We start from the raw sequence: 22,014 nt of genomic DNA, 5'->3' as shown, positions 1-22,014 counted from the left end.
ATTCCAGTATGTATGCAAAGTATAATCTGCCTGATGCCAGCACTCTGGCTGCTCCTCCCTAACTGACCACAACTTGTCAATTCAGTTGCTGCCACTAAAATAACTAAATGCTGTAATTTGACGGAGTGACTGCACGTGGGAGTTAAAATAAAGATTTGTAAACATCATAAATGTCACATTAGATATTTTCCAGAATCCACAATAATGTGCGGGGAAAAAAAATCGAACGTGCATGTACACCACATCCCCCACACGGTAAACATTCCCATGTGTAGATGTGCAAAATAGTGCATTTTGTGTTGTAATACATGTGCTTCATTTGGTATCAAGGACCGGATAAAAGAACACGATTGTTCTTCGGGGGGGAAAAAAGGTTAATCTTGAGCATAATCCATTCATTGTAATTAATGTGTACTTGTGCTTCTACTAACAGGTGTCAGGCACGAAGAAAGGCTGCAAATTTATAATTTAGACAAGCAAAGTAGTAGAGTTTGCACAGTGCATTTTGATTAGAAGCTAAATATGCCCTTTGTCATGTATCTTAAAAATAATTAGAGAGCAAAATAATATTGTTTTTGTATGCAGATGGTCCTGTTAGAAAAGTCAAAGAAAAAGGAATATTACACCATCCCACGAGAGGAGTGTGATAGTCTAAAATAAAGAGAATTAGAATTATAAAGATTAATGTGTGAGGGGGGAAAAACTTGGATATTCACTGAATGGAAGACCTGTAAATACTAGCATACTTTGAAATCAGATTTATCAACAAGATAATACCTGTGATTTTAGACCAAGTTTACCTTATTATTATCACTGCCGTTGAGCGTTCAGACAGAGAACTGCCTTTAATTGCACTTTCAGAGAAATAAATATAATAAATGAATGAGGTGGTGGCATTTGTGTATTGGGAACTTCACTGGTTTCATTATCCAAACTGTTGCGCCTTCTCACAAACATCGTCATATTTAGATCTGTGGTGTGATGAGGTCCGTCTTTGCAAAGTGAAACACGAACAAAAACGTCTGAAGTTGGTAAATTCAGTCAAGCACACCCCGCCCCTAACTGGTTTTATGACTTTATGATCTCAGTTTCTTTCTCTTCCATTGATCTTTTATTGACCCTTACTGTTAGTCACACAATTACATTTACAGAACTAACTTTAAACAGAAGACCGGCATTTATTTACTATGGATTACTCTCTGTTTTCCAGACATTGACGAGTGCAGTTTGCAGACACACACCTGCTGGAATGACAGTGTGTGTGTGAACCTCCCAGGAGGCTATGACTGTGTGTGCACATCTGGTCCAGGCTGCAGTGGTGACTGCCCACAGGAAGAAGGAATGAGGCGCAATGGAGAAGATTGGAAACCCAGCTTTGATCGCTGTGCTGTATGCTCCTGCAAGGTATAGAACATGATGACGTGCATACACATTTATTGCAATAAGCGATACTGTTGTTAACAGTGGATTTTTTTTTTTTTGAACTTCAACCAGGAACTGAAAGTGATCCATAATCTTGTCTCTGACCTCCCATGAATGAGTTTTTATTATGACCAGGTGTATTATGGGTGGATCATAGCTTTTTGGTCATCCAAGGACAGTAAAAAAATATATAAAACCATGTGAGCACCAGTCAGTAGTTTGACATTCAATTCAATGCAGTTAAATTTTTATTTATATATTGCTAAATCCTTACACCTCAAGGAGCTTTATATTGGAAGGTAAAAACCCTATAATAATAGAGAAATGACTCCCAGACTAGATTGATTTTAAATTTGATTCTGGATTTAATAGGTAGCTGATGAAGAGAGGCTAATATAGGTGATAATGCTCTCTCTTTCTAGTCCCTGTCAGTACTCTCACTGCTGCAGTTTGGAAATGAAGACTTTATAAGACACTTTAAAGACAACAACAACAACAACAACAACAACAACAATAATAATAATAATAATAATAATAATAATAATAATAATAATAATAATGAATTACAGCAGTTCAGCCTAGATGTGATAAATGCATGAACTAGTTTTCAGCATCACTCTGAGACAGGATGTTTCTAATTTTTTATGTTTTTATGTATATAAGACATTCCTTCTGTTTAGCTAATTGGTGTGTGTCATCTGGATTCATGGATAGATAAAGCTGGGTATCATCTGCATGCCAGTGAAAATGTATGCTGTGCCTTTCAGTAATCCTGCCTAAGGCATAGGTGTCAAACTATCAAATCAATCAAATTACTATTAGAGCTGGCCTACTGGTATTATACAGCTAATATATACAGTGTTGGGAAGGTTACTTTTAAAATGTATTCCATTACAGAATACATGCCCCAAAATGTATTCTGTAACGTATTCCGTTACGTTACTCAATGAGAGTAACATATTCTGAATACTTTGGATTACTTAATATATTATCATGCTGTTTACAACTACATGAATGTACTATTGCTGTGATTTATTACTGTTACTGAAGGTCTGCGGCTCCGAACCGTAGTAAAGGGACCTCTGGCTAATACGGTGGGTTCTGTGTCGGCTCGTAGCCGAAAACTAGCTTTACTTTGTTGTCTGGGTCAACTTTGCTTGCGAGAGACAGAGAGAGGCGTTGAAACGCTGCTCCAACGGAACTTATTGTTTCGGAGGAAAACACGAACATGGTGTACAGTCGAGTCTTAATAGCTTACTTGAACTGGGCTCGTCAGGCACTCTTCTTGGCTGCAGTGGTTATTATTATATTTACATGCTTCCAGCTCCCGTTTTTGCTCGATGACAGCTCTGACTTTTCCTTTATCTCCCTCTCTCGCTCACAGACACATAATGTGTATGGCAGTCCATTCTCCCTGCAGCATGGACTACACTGCCTATGATGCTACATTCTTTAGAGCTATACCTGTAGCATTCTGCCTATTAGCTTAGCACAACAACAACAAAAAGGCCTCTCTCACCCAGGAAACACAGAGAGAGAGAGCGTCACCCTGTAACCATGGCAACCAAACCTGTCAAACAAAACCCAAACAGTCCTGACCCGCCACAATATGAAACAGGGAAGTATCGTCGTGTAATCCATTTATTTCAACAAAGTAACTGTATTCTAAATACCACCTTTTTAAACGGTAACTGTAACGGAATACAGTTACTCATATTTTGTATTTTAAATACGTAACGGCGGTACATGTATTCCGTTATTCCCCAACACTGAATATATATATTGTTTAGTATTAAGCTTTGCTTGTTCCATATTCAGTTTTTCAGCAAAACTTGTTTGAGTCCATAAGAAAAGATTCATTCTTATATCTAGAGGAAGATTTTTTTTTCAATAGATATTAAGGTTAGCCGCGACTTTGTTCCAGTTTTGAATTTTGGCCCACTGTGTTTTTGAGTTTGACACCTCTGGCATAAGGGAAACATGTATAATGTAAATATTATTGGTCCCAGCACACCACCCTGTGGAATTCCACAATTACTAATCGAATAATACAAAATTACACTTATCATCAGATACTTATCAAATCATTGACATAACAGTCATTTTCCATGAAATTTCATCAATTTAATAAATTGTAATTCTATAAAATACATTTGATATTCCAGAAAATACAGGAGCACTGGAAATGCAACTGGCTTTATAAACGTGGGAGCAATACAATACGGAAAATACAGTCACAACATGAGTAACATGAGTAACATGTGCACTGGCTGTTCAGTGAACTCGAACAGTAAACGCTGAAAGTGGAGTTTGGTTAGTAGGGAACGCAGAAAAATCTCCTCTTCCATTAGTTTAACCTCTTTCTTAATTTCAGTGAATTAGTTTTGCAATTTTTGCTGGACTGATCCTATTGCACAGTTTCCTGTGCTTCCATTGTTTTTACTCTGAATATTTCTACCACAACTGTGCTCCTCAGGTGAGAGTTAACAAAGAGAAGAACAGCAGCCAGTCTCATTAATGCACGCTGGCTTTGTCTCTGCATTCAGACATGACAGCTAAACTTTTTCAGCTTCTCTCTCTCACTCTTTACAACAATGCAGCTGGAGATCCATAATCGTGTCTCTGACCCCCTGGAGAAATTTTACTGTATCTGAGGTTCAATGAATGATAAAAACCTTGCCAGCAGAGGCCAGACAGATCAATAACAGAGGCTTGCAATATCAGCATCAAGTCTGTTACTGTTACCCATCTGGATCTATAAACAAGATTCATTATTTTACAACAGTAGGCAAGGCATATATTAGTTATATCTCTATGCTTAATTCCTCTACTCCACACTATAATCTGCTCTGTTTAACAGCATGCAGAGCAGTAGTTTGACAGCAGCAGTCTGTGTTTTATAGGCTCGTAGGACAGGAAGTAGCCAGGAGTTCCCGTGCCAAAGTTGCATCCTGCTGATTCCAGCAGTAATCATTCACTGTCTGGAAGAACCTTTATTTGTAACAAAACAACAATATACTTAAGTAAAAGCTGAGATCTAGAAACAAAGCTACATTGTTACCAGCAGTTTGTCGAAATCCTCTAAACAACTCAATTGGAATCATATCAAAGATTAGCAAAGCTGTAAAGGTGGTGATATCAGCAATAAACTTAGTGGCTATGGTGTTGTAACAACTGATAAGAAGGATGAGCAAAACTATACAAATAAGACTTAAAAATTCTCTTTAACATCCACACATTGTGCCTTCTACACATCTCAAAACCTCCCCTAAGTATTTAGCACACATAGCAATTAAGTGTGTAGATTAATTTGGCTAATATATGCCAAGTTATGACACAAACACAAAGTATGAAACATTTCTGACCATTCATACCGTTCATACAAAAAAAAATCCCCACGCTCTTCTCCCATCTGTTTATGATTAGCCTGCATTACAGTGTGACAAATATTTTTGGCATCTTAATGACTCTTTTATGTGCTCAGGAGCCAGAATGAGATGGTGCACTGTTGCAGCAGGAAAGTGGGATATTGATCAGATGTTTCTTTTTGAAGAAAGCATTGGAGTGTGAGATTAATCCAAATCAGACAGAGAGTTATTTGGCCTGAAATACCAGCTAAGAGCAGTTGTCTCAGCGATGCTTTATCGGCTTATATATTTTGAAGTTTGCCACTAGGATATCTAATTTCTGCCCCGTTAAAAACTTTGGGTAAACTTTCTCTGGTACTTATAAGTTATGATGCTTCATTACATTTCAAATTAGCGTCAAGTTGGAAATTAGCTAAATGTTTGTGATAATGCAGCCAGTGTTGGGATTAATGCGTTACAAGGGAGTACGTTACTGTAATCACATTATAATTTGCATTGCAAGGGTTCTTCAGTTATGTGCACACGCAGGGGATAGAAAGAAAATTAAACATCAAGCAAATATGGTTTTTTTTCCTTCTGTTGCAATCAACTGATTTCAGTTCGTGTTTGGAGGAAGTGGGCCATGGGATTGCCAGCTTTTCAGCTGCCAGTTTTACAATGTAGCTCCATGCCGTGGGACTGTGTGCCAAGGTTCTCACAATTGGCCCCTTGTGTTGCAGAATTCCAACCAGAGGGGCCAAATAAAATGTTTTCATCCTTGTCCGAAATGAGATGCTCCAATGCTCCCTCAGAGAATTCACGGTGTGGCTCACTGTTAGCCTTGGGGGAAAAGGACAACATAGCTTTTGCAGCTGACCTCGGCATCGTCCACCAGTAGGAGGACGATGTCCTGGTGCCTTGCGTGGCCAACTCAATGTGCTCCATTGGTGCAACGACTGGAGACAGCATTGAGTTCTTCTTCGACAGGCTAGCCTGGTGGGCTAGCCTTTGACAAAGGCTTTTCAGGGTAAAGCGAGCGCAGTGTTCGCATGAACCCGGTGTGGAAACAGCCGCTTAGGCATGTTGAACATCACACAATCATCATGTGTATCTGAACCTGAGATTTTTCTACCGCAGGGGTGGAATTCTGGGCAGCTGGGCAGCAGTCATGCCATGTTAGGGAAGCTTGGTATAGCTGGCTTGGAATGGCGAGACAGCTAACGAATGTTTGAAAGAGAACTACCTGATTAATGCTAACACAACTGCTGGTCTTTGCAAGTATCTGCACAGACAGCATGCTAACAGAAAGCTAGCCAAGAACCCAGAGTGATTTTATAGTTGAGTCCATGCCAACCCCAGCCCAGCGGCCAGAACCTGAACTTCAACAAGTAGCAAAAGCAGTGATGAACTGTCAGGACTGAAGCCTCTGTTTTTACCTGTTTATGTTTCTGAAATGGAATCACTCTGGTGATCATTTTGAAGTTTCTTTATCTGGTAGCGATTAACTGTGACAAACCATCAAATTAACAAATCTTACATTCAGAGCCAGAAAACCAAACCAAAACCAAATGCTTGCAATTGTGCAATCAGCAGCTGCAAATGTGAAAGAATTCAACGCAATCCCCAGGAAATCATTGGCTTTGCTGTTGTAGTTTTACTGTAGTGTGACATAAGTGACATAAAAAAAAGAAAAGAAAAAGCTTTACTACAAGATTAAAATATACATGCTAAAGAGTCTTTCACTTACTTATGGATCCACAAGTACGTTGGTTTTTATTCCAGCTGTTGAAGGGGTGTTGAAGGGAAGTTTGATATAGGATGCTCACTGAATGTAAGCAAGCAGTGATCTGGTGTCTTGGGACCAGCAATGAAAATCGCTTGTGACTGTAGGGGAGCCACAAAGTTAGTGTAGTCTGTGAAAAGAGAGGGAAATTAAAGATGAACATATCAGAAATAACAGACTGAAAAAGCCACAAATTAGAAAGATGGTAAATGGACTGGTTCTTTTATAGTGCTTTTCTACTCTTCTGCGCACTCAAAGCGCTTTACACAACTTGTGCATTCACACCCATTCACGCAAGCACATTTTCTTAATGCTTTCTAACTAACATTCGCACCCACATTCATACTCCGATGGATGCATCGGAGAGCAATTTGGGGTTAGTATCTTGCCCAAGAATATTTGGCATGCAGACTAGGGGAAGCCAGGAATCGAACCACCAACCTTCTAATCAGTAGATTAGAAGGTTGGCGCTCTTCCGCCTGAGCTACAGCCAAAGATGACAGCGAGGAATACATTTGTGCAAACACACTGCCATGTGAAATGAAAGTGAGACTTAAAACCAAAGATCTTCCTTATTCAGCGTCATCCAGATTGAAAAACCAAAATAAAAAAAAAGAAACAGAAAATCAAGTTAAGTAAAAAAATAAATAACATTTTAGAGTTCTATAAAAGTTCTACAAAGATCAACAAGCTCCCTAAGTGAATTAATTTGAGAAAATTCCAACAATATTCTGTACGACTATGTTGTACATATCATACCTCCTTAAAAGAAAGACTGCTGTCTGCAGTCATCAAATTTATCAAACAGTTATTATTGAAAAGAGCAGTAAAGTTGTTTTGATTGGCACAAATGCATGTCATTGGCATTCAGGCGTGGTCGTATTCCTTGTACTAAAAAGAGCAGCCTGCATTCATATTTTCTGCCAGCACGATACAATTGGCAGTAATTTCCCCAGCAAGTCCAGGGTTGTAACTGTAAAGACCAAGGCCATCAGTACCGGCACCCCGGGACTCACAAGTTACTGTAGCAGGACAATATGCATCGATAAAACATTGGCTCTGTATTGCCCTTTTAATGGTATGCAGAATGACTTTATGGCCCTCATACATTTTCTAACAGCCTTTTTATGTAACATTTTTACATCTCCATTACACTGCCGTCCTGGGGCCAGACAGTGCTGGCTGTGCTGAGTAAAATGGACCATAAAGTTTTCTCCAGGTACAGACAGGGAGCCAATGACACAGTGGCTGGAAAGGCAGATCAGTTGGATTCTTCTGCATTTCACTTTGCCGCCCAACCCCTTCTAGTCTCATTTAGAGTGCTATTAAATTGCTTTTTTAAAATGGGAAAATGTAAAATTGGTTACAAGAAAATGAAATCACCCATAGGTATGTTTCTACATCTTTAGTGTCTTTTAGCCATTTAGTGTTCTCTTGATGCTTATATTAGATTAAAAAAACTTAGTTTAAGAAAAAGAAAGACAAACATCACCAGAGGATTTTATTATAGATGTTTTCAATTATTAATCAAAGTGTTAAAAAGGCTCTTTGTTATGCTCTTTGTTCTTCAGGCTCTTTGTTATGACACACACTATTGAGCTCTGGTGCGTCCCACTTCTATCAATGACACTTGAGATGCTTTTATATCTTGACTAGAACACATCTGTGTCTAACTGAAATAACTGGACATAAATAGGAAATGTAAATCCCTGTCAGTGAAGTTACAAAGTTTTTGTCAGTTTAAGTCAGTATGAACCTCAAGCCATATGTCGAGTGAATCATCTACTGAGATGATGAAGGATTGAATATTTTCGACAGCCACCAACAGACTTTCTAGACCTGTCCACCTACAGGGTGGGCCATTTATATGGATACACCGTAATAAAATGGGAATGGTTGGTGATATTAAAATCCTGTTTGTGGCACATTAGTATATTGTTTTTCTTGTGACATTACCAATAATTTTGATGTGTCACATGGCACTCTTCCTATTGAAAAAACAAAAGTTGTATCCAAGATGGCCGACTTCTAAATGGCCACCATGGTCACCACCCATCTTGAGGAGTTTGCCCCCTCACATATACTAATGTGCCACAAACAGGACTTTAATATCACCAACCATTCCCATTTTATTACAGTGTATCCATATAAATGGCCCACTGTAATGGTTCTTTTTAATTTGGAAAGAAAAGTAAGCGCAGACAGAGTCCTAGGGGGTGTCCAAAAAGTGATTTATTAAACACACACGTATTATACAGTGTGGGAAGCCGGACTTCCCCATTCGGCTCAATACAGGAAGCTTTATAGCCTTTATGACGTCAGAACACTTCCTGGGAGTCATCTTCTTCAGAACAACAACTCTTTCCCAGACTTAAAACCAGATGTTTCCAATCATCAGTATTTGGGAACATAACAATTGTGTAAGACGAGTGTGCAGTTGTGTAAGATTGTAGGTCCCGGCCACCGAAAGTTCAGCGTCCTCATCTGACTTACTGTGGACCCACATCTATGCTGGTGCTATGAATGATAGAGCATTATATCTAGAATGTGTTATTATATACTAAATGATAAATGATACATGATAATATTGATGATAACCTGATGATAAGTGATGCAGACTAATGAAGTACTGATGAAATAATGGCCGTGCATGTGAATAATAACACAGTGACAGAAAAATAACATTCCTTTACGTGACACCACCCTGTATAACAGACAGGCAACCAAGAACCCACTGGTGACTTTGACTGAGAGCCAGAGTTCCTTTGTGAATGCGGGAGAATGTTAAAGAAGGACAGTGTGGCGACAATTCCAAACACCTGGAATGGAGCAATCCAGACACTGATCAACATCCAATCAATAGCATCCCTTCAACCAAACATGATGATGATGATGGTGGAAGCACCATGCTCTTGCGAGGCTTTGGGTAATAAGATAAGTTAAAGAGATGCAGATGTAGACCATGGACGGTATAAAAGGTGAGCTTATCTACCATGACATCAACCACTGATTTCTAAAGTCTCGAACTCAAGCCTCAAGATTAGCATTTTCACCATCACCCTTCTGGTTTCAACAAACTGGAGCTTGTCTGACTGTGAAACCCATTAGCTAATGACTTGTGACTGACAAGTCCTAATTTTTTAACAGAGTTTCACCATGATCTATAAAAAAGAAGTCATTCTTTATTAAATAGAACCCGAAACAAGTGACTGAGCCATGAAGCTAGCAGGAAACTCTTTACAGAGATCAAGACAGATACTGTAGCAATTTTTTCATAGACTTTTCCATAGAAGTCTTTACAACTGCAGCTTTACCATCCGGTGGCCTTCAGAGAGAATGCAGGTTCAAGGCACTTTCGCATTATCCTCACTTTTCAAACCTGCTTTATATCATCCATGGTCCAGACCTGCTCTCAGTAGAGGATGCCCCCCACCCAGTTTGGTTGACTGTCAGCAAGACTTGTTGTCAAAAGTGCTTAACAAGTTACTAATTTTAGTCCAGACATATTTATATAAATCAGATATTAAATTTTAATTTAGAAAAAATAAACAACGTGCTTTAAAAGCCTGCTTGGTGTTCATGTTATTGTTTTGTTCCCATTTGTCAAAGACAATGACGGATCATTTACACAAAAGTAAAAATCTGCCTCAGGAAAGTGCTCAAACTGTGTTTGTTCACAGTAATATTTCATGTTTATAGACCCATTATTTCATTTTTATATAAATCACATTGTTTTAAGCCCTTTGTTTTACTGAGGGACACCTTTATTGTGTATTGGGTATTGTATTTTACAACCCAGAATATACAGAGAGGATAAGCTACGTACATTATTTAAGCCAGTTTGCACCCTGGTGTGTGTGACGTTTGTTGTTTAGGATGGGCAGACGTACTGCAGGCGGAGACCTTGTGACTGTGGAGACCCAGAAGAGGATCTGTTCTGCTGTCCTGGATGTGACAACAGGCCCAGCAGCCAGTGTCTGGATCAGAGCGGACGCACACTTTACCGCAGCGGAGCATCTTGGCTGTACGGCTGCCAGCAGTGCCGCTGCATGGTTTGTACACACACACACAAACATTCACACAGAAGCTATTGTCCATTTTAAATAAAAGCAGGCATTCATGCTGAGTGTGGTGAAGAGCTTTGTTGGAAGACACAGATCACATCAAAAAGACAAAACCCTCCTCTCCAACATGAAGCTCAGAGCAGGGCTTTAATTTATACCACTCCCTGATCTGCTGGTTAACTGTGTGTGTATGAGGGCTGTGAAAATTACCACCTCTCTAATTAGAGATGTGGCAACAGACCAGCGTGAGATCTGTAACTGGATTCTTTCTCTGTCTCACACACAAACACACACTAAAAAAAACCCAAAAGAAAATTCACACATGCTATAGCAATTCTGGTGCTTTTTTTCATCACTGCCTGTGTCTCTGCAGGAAGGGGAGGTCGACTGCTGGCCTCTAGTTTGCCCCACGTTGATGTGCGAGTACACGGCAGTGGCAGAGGGCGAATGTTGCCCACGCTGCGTCACAGACCCCTGCCTGGCTGACAACCTGTCGTATGACATTCGGCAGACATGCAAGGACCCCGCAGGCATCGCCCGCCTCAGCGGAGACACATGGCATATGCCCAAATCACCCTGCACCACTTGCAAGTGCAAGGTAGGTCAATGCAGCATGAACAAACTAATTGTGTGGATTTTTTTAACTCTTTTTGAGCTTCAAATTACCGGTTTGTAAAGAGACTATTTCAATTTATTTCAACCTGTCAGCATTGCTATTATTAAGGCTATTGAGGGGTGATGGGGACTGCTAACTTTCTATGGCAGAGTTCCACAAAAACATTGTACATCAGGGCAAGAAGCCCAAGCACGGTGTTGCTGTCTAGGAAAAGATCTGACATAAATCACTGTTTTCACATCTGACTGAGAGAAAACACAGAAATGAGCCAATTTTCCCAACTCCAAGACCAACAGTCAGCTCTCTGTGTTGTAATACATTACAATGAGCAAAAAAGTAACTAACCAGAGGGGTTGTTCTGATTGGCAGGGTTAGGGGCGGCTCTGCAAGGCACACACGTATGTCCGCTGGACACAACATAAACCAGCGTGATCATAGCAGAGCCGCTATAATGGCAAACATGCTAGGCTGAAGTATACAGGAGATCGCTAACTTGAAAACACTTTCCCTAAACCTATGTTCGATATTCTTGCGGGGTCTGCAAATGGGATAAGACTTGTGGGTTTTAGATGTAAAAATGTCAGACTGTTCCAAAAAATCACAATTTTACCAGTAATGACAGCCATTACAGGCTGTTAGCAGAAATTTTTTGAGACTGAAAATGTGACATAATCAATTTAGCTAATGTGTGCTAGAGGGCACACAGTGTCTATTTATATGTGTTCTAAGATGAATGCATAAAAGAAAAATGACTGTCAGAGATGATGTAAGGAGCATTTTTACTTTAAAAGAAGTGAACATGCAGATGACTGCGGCAGGAACGCATCAGATCCACTCATTAGGTGAAGATAGGCTGCTGCCCCCTCACTTTGGCTTCAATTGTTTTCTTTGCAGTCAGAATACATAAAAGAGCAAAATGAGCACATCAAATACATAGACCTAAAACTTAATCTACAAACCTTTCCATAGTTGTTAAATAAACTGATACATATTTGCAGCAGTCTTTGCGTTGATGTGATTTTTGGACGTGGCCACATCGTGCCTGTGCTTTCTTGAATCACCAACCTAGTTTCACTCTGCAGCTCCGTGACACAATCTGAGACAATGTGCCACTGTTGGAGACATTTTTTACATCTGACCAGACAGGACCTCATGTTCTTCACGGCCATAAATACAGAGGGCCCGTTACCCTACATATTTTTGAGATATTAACCTCAGAAAAACCTTTTCATAGCGACTGTTCGCTCCAGATCACAGTCCGTATGACAGCGAGAGCTGCTGACTATCGAGCGGAACTGGAAACTTCTTTTGGGAAAGATATATTGTGCTTCAGTTTCTCAGATGTGCCACTGCTTACCACCACAAATTCATAATCCCTATGTACTAGAGTGAAAGCATAAATCTCATGATATCAGTCTGATATCTCAAACGTATAGTGGGATAGTGCTGAAACTGTATAACTAGGTACCACTGTAATGACACTAGAGACATGAGGTTAACCACCCCAAATCCTTCTGTAAGTCAGGTGGATAAAAGTGATTTAGGTTGTGAAGTGAGTTATTAGCTTTACCATGCACAGTGTGGAACTGTATATTACATTTCACCTTATTTAATGCTCTGTCTTCTTTCCTATCTTGTCATGCCTCTCTGTTCAGAATGGAAACGTTTGCTGCTCGGTGGATCTCGACTGCCTTCAGAACAACTAAAGCCCCCCCTCCTCCTCCTCCACGTGCCGTCCTCTTCTTCTCCTTTCACTATGGGACTGCCACATCCCCTCAACCATCTGACGACCCTTCCCCTCAGACAGACAGACAGACTCTCGCATGCACATGTGCATGCCAGTGTGTGCACAAAAAAAGAAAATTTGCAAACACACACTGGACAGACTGGGGTGTCGCGGCTGTGCTTTTATGCTGTACCTCTGTCGACAAACAGCGACTGAGTGTGCGTGCGTGACTCAGGAGGAGACAGAGGCCCGAGTTGCTCTCACCACAGTCGCTGTGTTGTGTTTGTGTCTCTGTGTTCGATTCCATCCTTTCACAAAACGTTGAAACCTTTTTAAATGTCTCAAACCCGAAACCAGAGACAAACAGCCAGACGGATGCTGAGGGGCTCCGTCTGTCTACATTTGCTCAAACACGGGCTCTTTAATGCTTGGTCGCCTACAGGAAACTAAACATCCATTACTTCGGTAACCAAAAGGAATGCATCCACTTTACTGTGTTTTGTGTTACTGAATCAGGAGGTAGTTCAGTGTCATGTTACAATGTTATGATGAAGTGGGGTCAGTTTTCATTTCAGTACCAGATTTTTGGTGGGTAGCGTTTTTTTGTTTCTGTCACTGATATTGTCCATATTGTGCTAAAAACTTAGCAATAGCTTTTGGATGTCCTGATTTGTGTGAAATCCAAATGAATTTACAACATGTTGACCTCACGTCCTGGTGTCAGCATGATTTCCATCACTGATATTTCCCAAATAGTTGTGGACTACATTCTTCTTTGACATTACAAGAGTCACATCTTGAACACATCGTAATATACGAACTTCCATCTTTACATTTTTTGAGTGGTTCTCTGGCAAAACAGGTAGAAGTATAAACCATGTCAGTGGTGCACATTAGCTTTGCATAGATCGTTAATGTTTCATCAAAACATCTGGCTGGCCCTGGACCCAGAAACTGAAATCTGCAATATTTGAGAGTCTAGAGCAGACTGATAATTTGACAATCTAGAAACCTGTCAGCTAATCAGCTGACGTAGACTTGGGGCGTAACACCCAACGGATAAAACTTCCTGTGCCTATTTGCCAGACATCATTTATGAATACTTAAAATACGTTAAAAAAATCAATAACTAAATTTTCAGATGATAGTCAGTAATTCTGATTCTTAACTCAGATGCAAGTACAACCTACTACAAGCTGAAGCCAGAAAAACTGTCCCTTGCCTACGGACTCTGATAGGCAGGTATCTGTTTACAGAGATTATGTATTAATTTATTATTCTCTGACACCATCAGTCCCATTTTAAAGGATTTTCCAGAAAAAGCCATGACATTCAGTGTACCACCAATAATGTTGACTCGCTTTTGAGCGTGGCTGCTTGGAACAGGTATTTATTACTGCTGGTAGATGTAGCTGGAAAACAGTCCTGCTTTCAGTCATCAAACCCTATAAATGAACCATCTATATTAAACCGCATCCCTGAGGCTCTGAACTGGGACAGACAACATGTCTGTCCTTCTGAGCCACTTCAGTTTTCTAACACTCCCTCAACCACAGCGTCTCGTCTTCAAATGAGGATGACTGCCAGATGCCTACACTTAACAACGGCAGTCAGGGTATGAAAAGCATCTGAAAGGTGTGTGGCGATGCACAGTGGATTCCTGCAGGCCAGAATGAGTGCCAGCCATAGTCATTGATTAAATCTGAGCTCGTGGAGGGTTGGACTTCTGCGGCGTCTCTCCGGGCTCCTCGGCTCTGCACCATATGGCACACCCAGGGTGGCAGGGACACAAAAAGTGAGCGCTGGAGAGGGATGCGGATAATTAAAGCATTGTCACGCAGCCCTGGATTTGATTATGCCAGAAGGTCACCAAGTGTTGAATATGTTTACAGACAGCCAGGATTATTAAGGCAGGAGAGTCTTTACTGCTACAGTTCACACGTTCATAGCTACGAGGATGCTCTAGTCTCCTGTTCCCCTGCCCTGTCCCTCAGCCCTCATCCACATTTGTCTGCACTGTCCTTAAGCTTTTCTCAAGAATGTTAATGTTGACCCCCCCCCGAGGAAATTTTCAACACTATTTTCTTTTCTTTTTTCTTTAAATGAGTACTAAAAGCAAATTAGGTTTCAAGGCCACGACTTGTGCTGCAGTTATATAACATGATTGTTATATAACTGCAGAAATCTGATGTGACATGTTCACCCTCTGATCAAATAAGCAAAAAAATTGTTATTAGGTAATCCTTTGTTGCGCATCAACTTACCACTCAGTTAATTTTTGGCAGCTGTAATAATAACTGGGGTTTCTTTTCAAAGTTTCGACAGTTAGGGCCTTCTCTCTCTCGATTTCTCCTTCGTGTTTGATGCTAATGCACTCAGTCAGTGCAGATATCAGGACTCATTTTCCTCCTTCAGAAGAATCCATTCGTCGTGTCAGGATGAAAAACAGCTTTCAGGTTGAGATAATCCTTCACAGTGGAAATGAAACTTTCATTTTTTTTTTTAAATGTGAAGACATGGAAATCAGTTGGTGAGCTGCAAAAAATCTACTTGTATTTGCCAAGTTGGAGGTGTAAAGCCTAGTCCAAAATACATAACTTTTACTGCAGTTGTCTTATCAAGACAATAATCCATCGTCATGAGTAATCCGCTTGCTGTACCATATTTCTGTCATAGCGGCAAACAAGATGGTATCGAGGAGCAGCTTGTAAACAGAGTCTGAGACTGAGATGAACAAAATCCAATGAGGCTAAAGGGTACCAAGGCAAGAAATTGGAGAGGTACATAGTCTATAATAATGAAATTGGCTCTTGTACCCAAAGAAAACAGCCTTGTCATTTTCATTTGTACAACTTTAGGATAAGAGCAAATGATTGCAAGTGCTGCAAATGCAAGAGATCCTGGAAAAGGCTTTATTTCAATCCATAGGATCTTCTCTAGGCAAGTTTAAAAAAAAGTATTTTTCTGTAGAAATCCTAGACTATAAAGAATACCAGAGGGATTCAGTTTTATTTATATTGCTCCAAGTCACAACAAAGCGCGTTATACTATAAGATAAAGACCCTACAATAATGCAGAGAAACCCCAACAGTGAGGTGACCCCCAATGAGCAAACACTTGGCAACGGTGGGAAGGAAAAAGTCCCACAACAGCAATAAACCTCGAGAAGAACCAGGCTCAGGAAGAGGCAGCCATCTGCCCTGACCCCCAGAAGTCTAAACCTACTGCAGCATAACTAAGGGATGGTTCAGGGTCTAGGTCATTAGTTTTGTTGGTGAGTTCTTCCACCTTTGCCATCTTGGCTTTCTTTAAACTATCAGTGAGGAGTGGATCTGCCTGTAATTGAAAGATACTATACAATAAGTTCATATGGAATCTTTTCAGTGACAAGGTATTGTACCAAAACCCAGCAATTAAAACCATGAACTCATCAATAAAATGTTCACTGAGCTGAAGGCTGTTTTCAAAGAGATTTCTGTACAACCATCAGGCGTGTTGCCACAAGATGACCCACCCCTTGTTTGCCATTAAAAAAGAATGCAGAAGCTGCAACTCATTTGCATAGCAATAGGACAACTCATGGTAAAATTGGGACATGTTACAATTGTTATAGTCTGCACTGGCTTTAATATATATATATATATAAAAAAAACCTTTTATGTAATTTAACTGGTATTTAAAACAGTTTTAGGTATGACCTCGCTTTTTGGAGTTGAGAGCAGTTATTACAGCATGTCCTCCTTAGCCACGATGTCCTTGTATCACCTCTCCTTACACTCTAAACACTCTAATACCGAAATTGTCAACTGTGGACAAAGTACACATACAGAAGGGGAAAAAAATATGATGTAAATGTTTTCTGTACCCATCAAAAACAAAAAAAATCAAAGGAAACAAAAGCAGATAATTGTACAAAGTTTCAGATTGCTCTGTTGACTGATTTGATATGAACTACGTCTACTAAAAACCACTGTTTGCAAACTGTGTGTAAGCGCTTTTACATACTGACAATGTGATACAACTCTGCGGTTTTTTAAAAATTCCCATTGTGTTCATGAAAAATGTATTCATTTTAGTGGACTACGTTTCTTATCTCGTGGGATAGGCTCTGTTTTTGCTTGTAAATACTGTGTAAAGGGGAAGGTCACTGTAAAGAGAGTAAGACTATGAGGATAATTTTCACTACCACAGCTTCTTTGGAGCGTTGCAAGCTGAATATGAGAGAAGCAACATTTCTATTGTTTTTACTATTTATTTTTTTATTCTTGCTCTAACCTGTTTAGTATTGTATCCGTCATAGATTCATGTCTTTTCACTGTTTTAGGATAACACAGTTTTGATTAGCCTGTGTGTATATATTCTGATCTCTAATCGGTGTCCCTTACTAAGAGACGGCAGAGGTGGAAATCAGACTCGGAAATCAGAACCTGCAGAGATAAGCGTCTTTTCTAGGCGCCAGGACAGGCTGCTCACTGCATTCATGAGCTTTTTTTTTCTCCACCATGTTTGTATGATCTGAAGTGAAACATGACTTCACGGGAATCAGACAACATAGAACTATGTACACATGTAAAGAAAATCGAAAATCTTGAAAATGTTCTTGAAAGAAAGAAAGAAAGAAGGAAGGAAGGAAGGAAGGAATGGGGGGGGGGGGGGATTGTGTTTTATCCTTTTATGTCTGACTTTTTAAAAAAATAACACAAGTTTAGGACTTTCGAGTTCCTGATGTGCCACTTCATGTTTTATAGTGGACTATGGCAGAGGAATCCCCTGGTTGGTTCACTGCTTACTCTTCAGATCAGAGTGGCCAACCTAATTGTACTCAAAGGGTTAAGTGTCATTTGAAGACTGTGTTGTGATAAGAATTTGCTGTAAAAGAAAAAAAAATTCAGTTCGGTTAATAAACATTTTAGTTGTTTACATTATTACTTCTGAGTATTTGCCTTTAAAGTGTGATGATGGCCGACCGTTACAATCTCAGGTAGATGAGTCAAGTTTTTAAAAAATAAATATATATTTCATATTTGGGGCAATCGCGACAGATGGCCAAACAGCTCACCCGCCACGTCATTCACCGGCGCCGTAAATGAAAGCAAGATTTCAGAGCTTTCAAAAATGAAAGCAAACCCAGCATCAGGATACAGTCCTGTAAAAGTCTTTCATGTTTCTACTTTTATCAGCACTGCTGTTTTCTATTTCCTTCAGGAAAGGTATGAAAGGCTGCGTGGCAGTAAAGATAAGTACATCCTTTTGATGCTTTAATGGAGCGCTGCTGTGCCACTAGGAGCCGGTACAGCGATGCTTTTGAAGCAACGCTGTGGGGGGAAAAAAAAGTCTTAAAGTTGAACAACGTACCTAATGTTTTATATTTTTGCTACAACACCACAATCAATACAGAACACAGGCACAAGGTGTACAAAGTGTACAAAATTCACAAAGTCCCTAAAAGGCAACTATTCCCCAAACACATTTCTTTCAACATAAAATACGGTTTTCTGCCACATTTTGGTTACTCTGTCAGTTTTAGAAAGAACCTGATTATTATCCTTCTTTTAAAGCCACCTTTGCTTCAGTCTTAACATTTGAGGATTTGCCACCGTATGCTGTTTTTACAGAGCCCTAAACTTAGACATCATTCAACATAGGTGCTTAGGAGAATATTGTCTGATTTGGTTCTGTAACCTGCCAGTTCCCAACTGCAAAGTCCAGGTGTCGCTGAAATTCACTATGTGGACACCAGTGTTGGTCAAGTTACTTGAAAAAAGTAATCAGTAATTAATTACTGATTACTTCCCCAAAAAAGTAATCCCGTTACTTTACTGATTACTTATTTTCAAAAGTAATTAATTACTTAGTTACTTAGTTACTTAGTTACTTTTTAAAAACATGATTTACAACCTGAATAGGTGATAAAGTGATAGATCTTTCAGCCCAATTCTACTTTTTCTACATAATCCATCATACAAAATGTAATCAAATGGAAAAGTCTCTTTTTAAAACTTGTTTTGTTAGTTTTAATCTTTTAACTTTATGCATGAAGCAAAATTTTAATTATATGCACCATTATCTGACTGGAAGAAATTAGTTTAACATTTAAACCTATTTTCTGCACATTCCAGCACATAATTTTTTCTCTGTATCTATGAAGCGCCTTGAGGCGACATTTGTTGTGATTTGGCGCTATATAAATAAAATTGAATTGAAATTGAATTGAATAATAAATATATATATATATATATATATATATATATATATATTTTTTTTTTTTTTTTTTTTTTTTTAAATTATTTTTTTGTCTTTACACTCACTCTTTCAGATGCAAGTAAAACACAGCAGAAAATAAATAAAGTCAAAGACTAGCGGTCCTTTTGCTCTATTTTCACCTGTAAAGCAGGAGTAGAGTAGGCGGAGGTTTATCCTGGTGCAGGTGTGCTGCAGCGGTCAGTGGAAGGATACCGCAGTTTCTCTGTGAGTTTCCCATTACGTCGTAGCTACTCGGTGCTTGCTTGGAAGTTTAGGGGTTTTTTTCGCTGTAAAAAGAAGTTTTCTTCCCACGCACAGCGGATACTAATGTTTTTGTCACTTTTTACGAATCAAACTCAAAATAAGGTCAGTACTTCCACGCTTTAAACGCTGCACGCTCATACTCTCTCCGCACTCGATATATAATCCATTGTTGATCTGCACACAGCTGTTGTCACGAACATCACACTCGCTTATGTCACTGTCATGAGACATTCTCGCAAGAAAATCACGGTTTTAGTAACGCAGTAACGCAGCGTTCCTACGGGAAAGTAACGGTAATCTAATTACCGTTTTTGCAATAGTAATCCCTTACTTTACTCGTTACTTGAAAAAGTAATCGGATTACAGTAACGCGTTACAAGTAACGCGTTACTGCCCATCTCTGGTGGACACAGAGCTGCTAACTGTCTAGTGCATCCACTGCTAGCAACAGGATGTTTTGTGGGCAATCCATCTTGTACACTTTCAAAACACCATTTACATGAATTCGAACACCACTGAAAAATTCCATTTCTTTCTGTGTAAACTTTACAACAGAGTGTCGATTATGTCTTTCTATAGCATGGCTGAAAATTCTGTTCTCCTGTGTGTGTACAAAGGAAATATTTCTGACAGTATTTTCCATCCAGTTTCTTCCATTTATCCAATTGAGAAATTAAGACAGATGCTTCTCTCAGATCCTGTGTCTCTAACATCCAGGCCCTTTGCTGGGGGGGTTTCCTGTGTCTTTTTTATGCTTGGATGGTTCATAGGTCAGTGTTAAGTGGCTTAAAAATTTATTTTTTCCATTCTCCAGTAATGGTTGAGTACAAAGATTGCACTGAAAATGAGTGGCAAAGCAGTTAATGTCCAAAGAAAACATTTGAAAGACTTTCAGAAAGCTTAAAGAAGTGTTACTCAGTACTGGTTCAAAAAGTTACAAGAAATTCTGGCTCTTTGGAAGCAAAATATATTGAACACTTCCATATTTGGCATGTGGGAGGAGGCCGAAACCCAGAGAGAGCTCAAACAGACACGGGGAGAATACACAAACTGCACATAAAAAGCCAGCTGGCTGGTGGATTCAAACCCAGGACTGTGACTGTGTGTGTGTATGTGTGGATAAAGGAGCGCGCGTTAGACCAACAAAGTTGTTCCTAAAATATATAACATACGACAGAAGCGACTAACATGTCTGCTACAGGTTGGTTGTCACTGAGATAATGAAAAGAATCTTAGCATAGACACTCTTAATATAATATAATAATATCCCATCATTAGTCCCTGCACATTTCCATTTGCCTCTGTTCAGTCGGAGCATCTTTATATTACATGTTGCCTCTTGGTGGGGAACTAGAGCAGATTCAGTGAATTAGCCCGCTGTCTGTCAGCACTAAAGTAAGCGCTTTGTTATCTATGTTATGTGTTGTGCCGAGTGTGAGTGGTAACAATGGTGAGCCTATCTGTACCAGCCCCGGGTTGCCTCGGCAGAGGACAGCTCCACCCAAAGGGATTTACTGTTAATAGACCTGGAAGTAACCACAGAGAGGATGGAGGGCCTATACAGTACATGAGGGCTGCAACAATCTACTGTATAGCTAGAGCAGGTATTTACCCATGAATGGACTGACTTAACAGTGCAGAACTGAAAATTGCTTTTTCAATAGGCTCTAATCTAACTCTAAGTCTTTAATGTGTTGCTCTTTCTGATAGATTTGTTGATTTTAAGCATGAGAGAACAACATCGGAGTTTGGCTTCAGTTTAGCAACTTCAGCAGCCATGACAACACCACCGCCACCGCCTCCTCCTCCCCCACCTGCCACCAGCAGTCAAATCGATGAGTTTCTCCTCTTTCTATTGACATTTCACGAAAACCTGGGGCAGCTGAATTGTAATGCAAGAGGCAAAAAAGAAGAAAAAATACAAGTACACCACCTCAGGCTGAGAATTAATACATAAACTATGTGCATGTTGCTCATGTTAATACAACGACGAGGATTAAGCCGCTTAAATGCCTTATCGACATCCAGACCAATCAATGTGTGTATAATTAAAGAGTGCAGCTGGGCTAGTGACAAGTGGAGCCACACTGTCACTACTGACCCATGCATGGATCTAGAGTTAAGTGTTTATTTAAACCACCGTCACGGCGCATATGTGTTTGCATATGTAATGTATTATGTATAGGACCTGTTGACCCTTCCTGCTCGTCTGCTTTGCAATTTTACAAAATCCATGCATAAATTTTTTTAAAGCGCAACAACACAGCACGGGATCAATATTAATTATTAGAAATACAAATTTTCTGTGTCCAAGCCTGAGTGATCTTTAGAAACCAGAAGTTTTTTCTACTTGTAGCAAGAGGCTCGTTAGCATAACGAAGAGCTTCAAATGTATTAGCGTCCACAGCCCGCTGTAGGAGACGCCTGCACCGGCATACAAATGAAATGCCTCCTTGAGTCATTTATTCCCTCACTGAGAGAACTTTTTCTCCTCTTTATGCAGTGCAGATTTTGATCTAAAGAGGTAGCCTGAGTATACCAACAGATGT

The 22,014-nt window shown here is 39.8% G+C and overlaps 1 protein-coding gene across 1 annotated transcript in view; it reads left to right on the top strand.

Annotated features, from left to right (window-relative positions):
• The window catches only part of LOC102787874 (protein kinase C-binding protein NELL1-like), a 299,433-nt gene extending 281,550 nt beyond the window's left edge, over positions 1 to 17,883 (top strand). Inside the window, exons 17-20 of the mRNA XM_087840916.1 lie at positions 1,211 to 1,404; positions 10,428 to 10,604; positions 10,990 to 11,214; positions 12,888 to 17,883. Of these exons, the coding sequence (XP_087697042.1) occupies positions 1,211 to 1,404; positions 10,428 to 10,604; positions 10,990 to 11,214; positions 12,888 to 12,938 (647 nt within the window). The 3' untranslated portion in view covers positions 12,939 to 17,883. The remainder of the gene's footprint in view (positions 1 to 1,210; positions 1,405 to 10,427; positions 10,605 to 10,989; positions 11,215 to 12,887) is intronic.
• Positions 17,884 to 22,014: the final 4,131 nt, after the last annotated feature.

Source organism: Neolamprologus brichardi, chromosome 1, assembly GCF_056152115.1.
Source record: "Neolamprologus brichardi isolate AB-2024 chromosome 1, ASM5615211v1, whole genome shotgun sequence".
Taxonomy (NCBI): Eukaryota; Metazoa; Chordata; class Actinopteri; order Cichliformes; family Cichlidae; genus Neolamprologus; species Neolamprologus brichardi.
The sequence above is the reverse complement of the archived record's forward strand: the minus strand, read 5'-3'. Positions and strand labels throughout refer to the sequence as shown.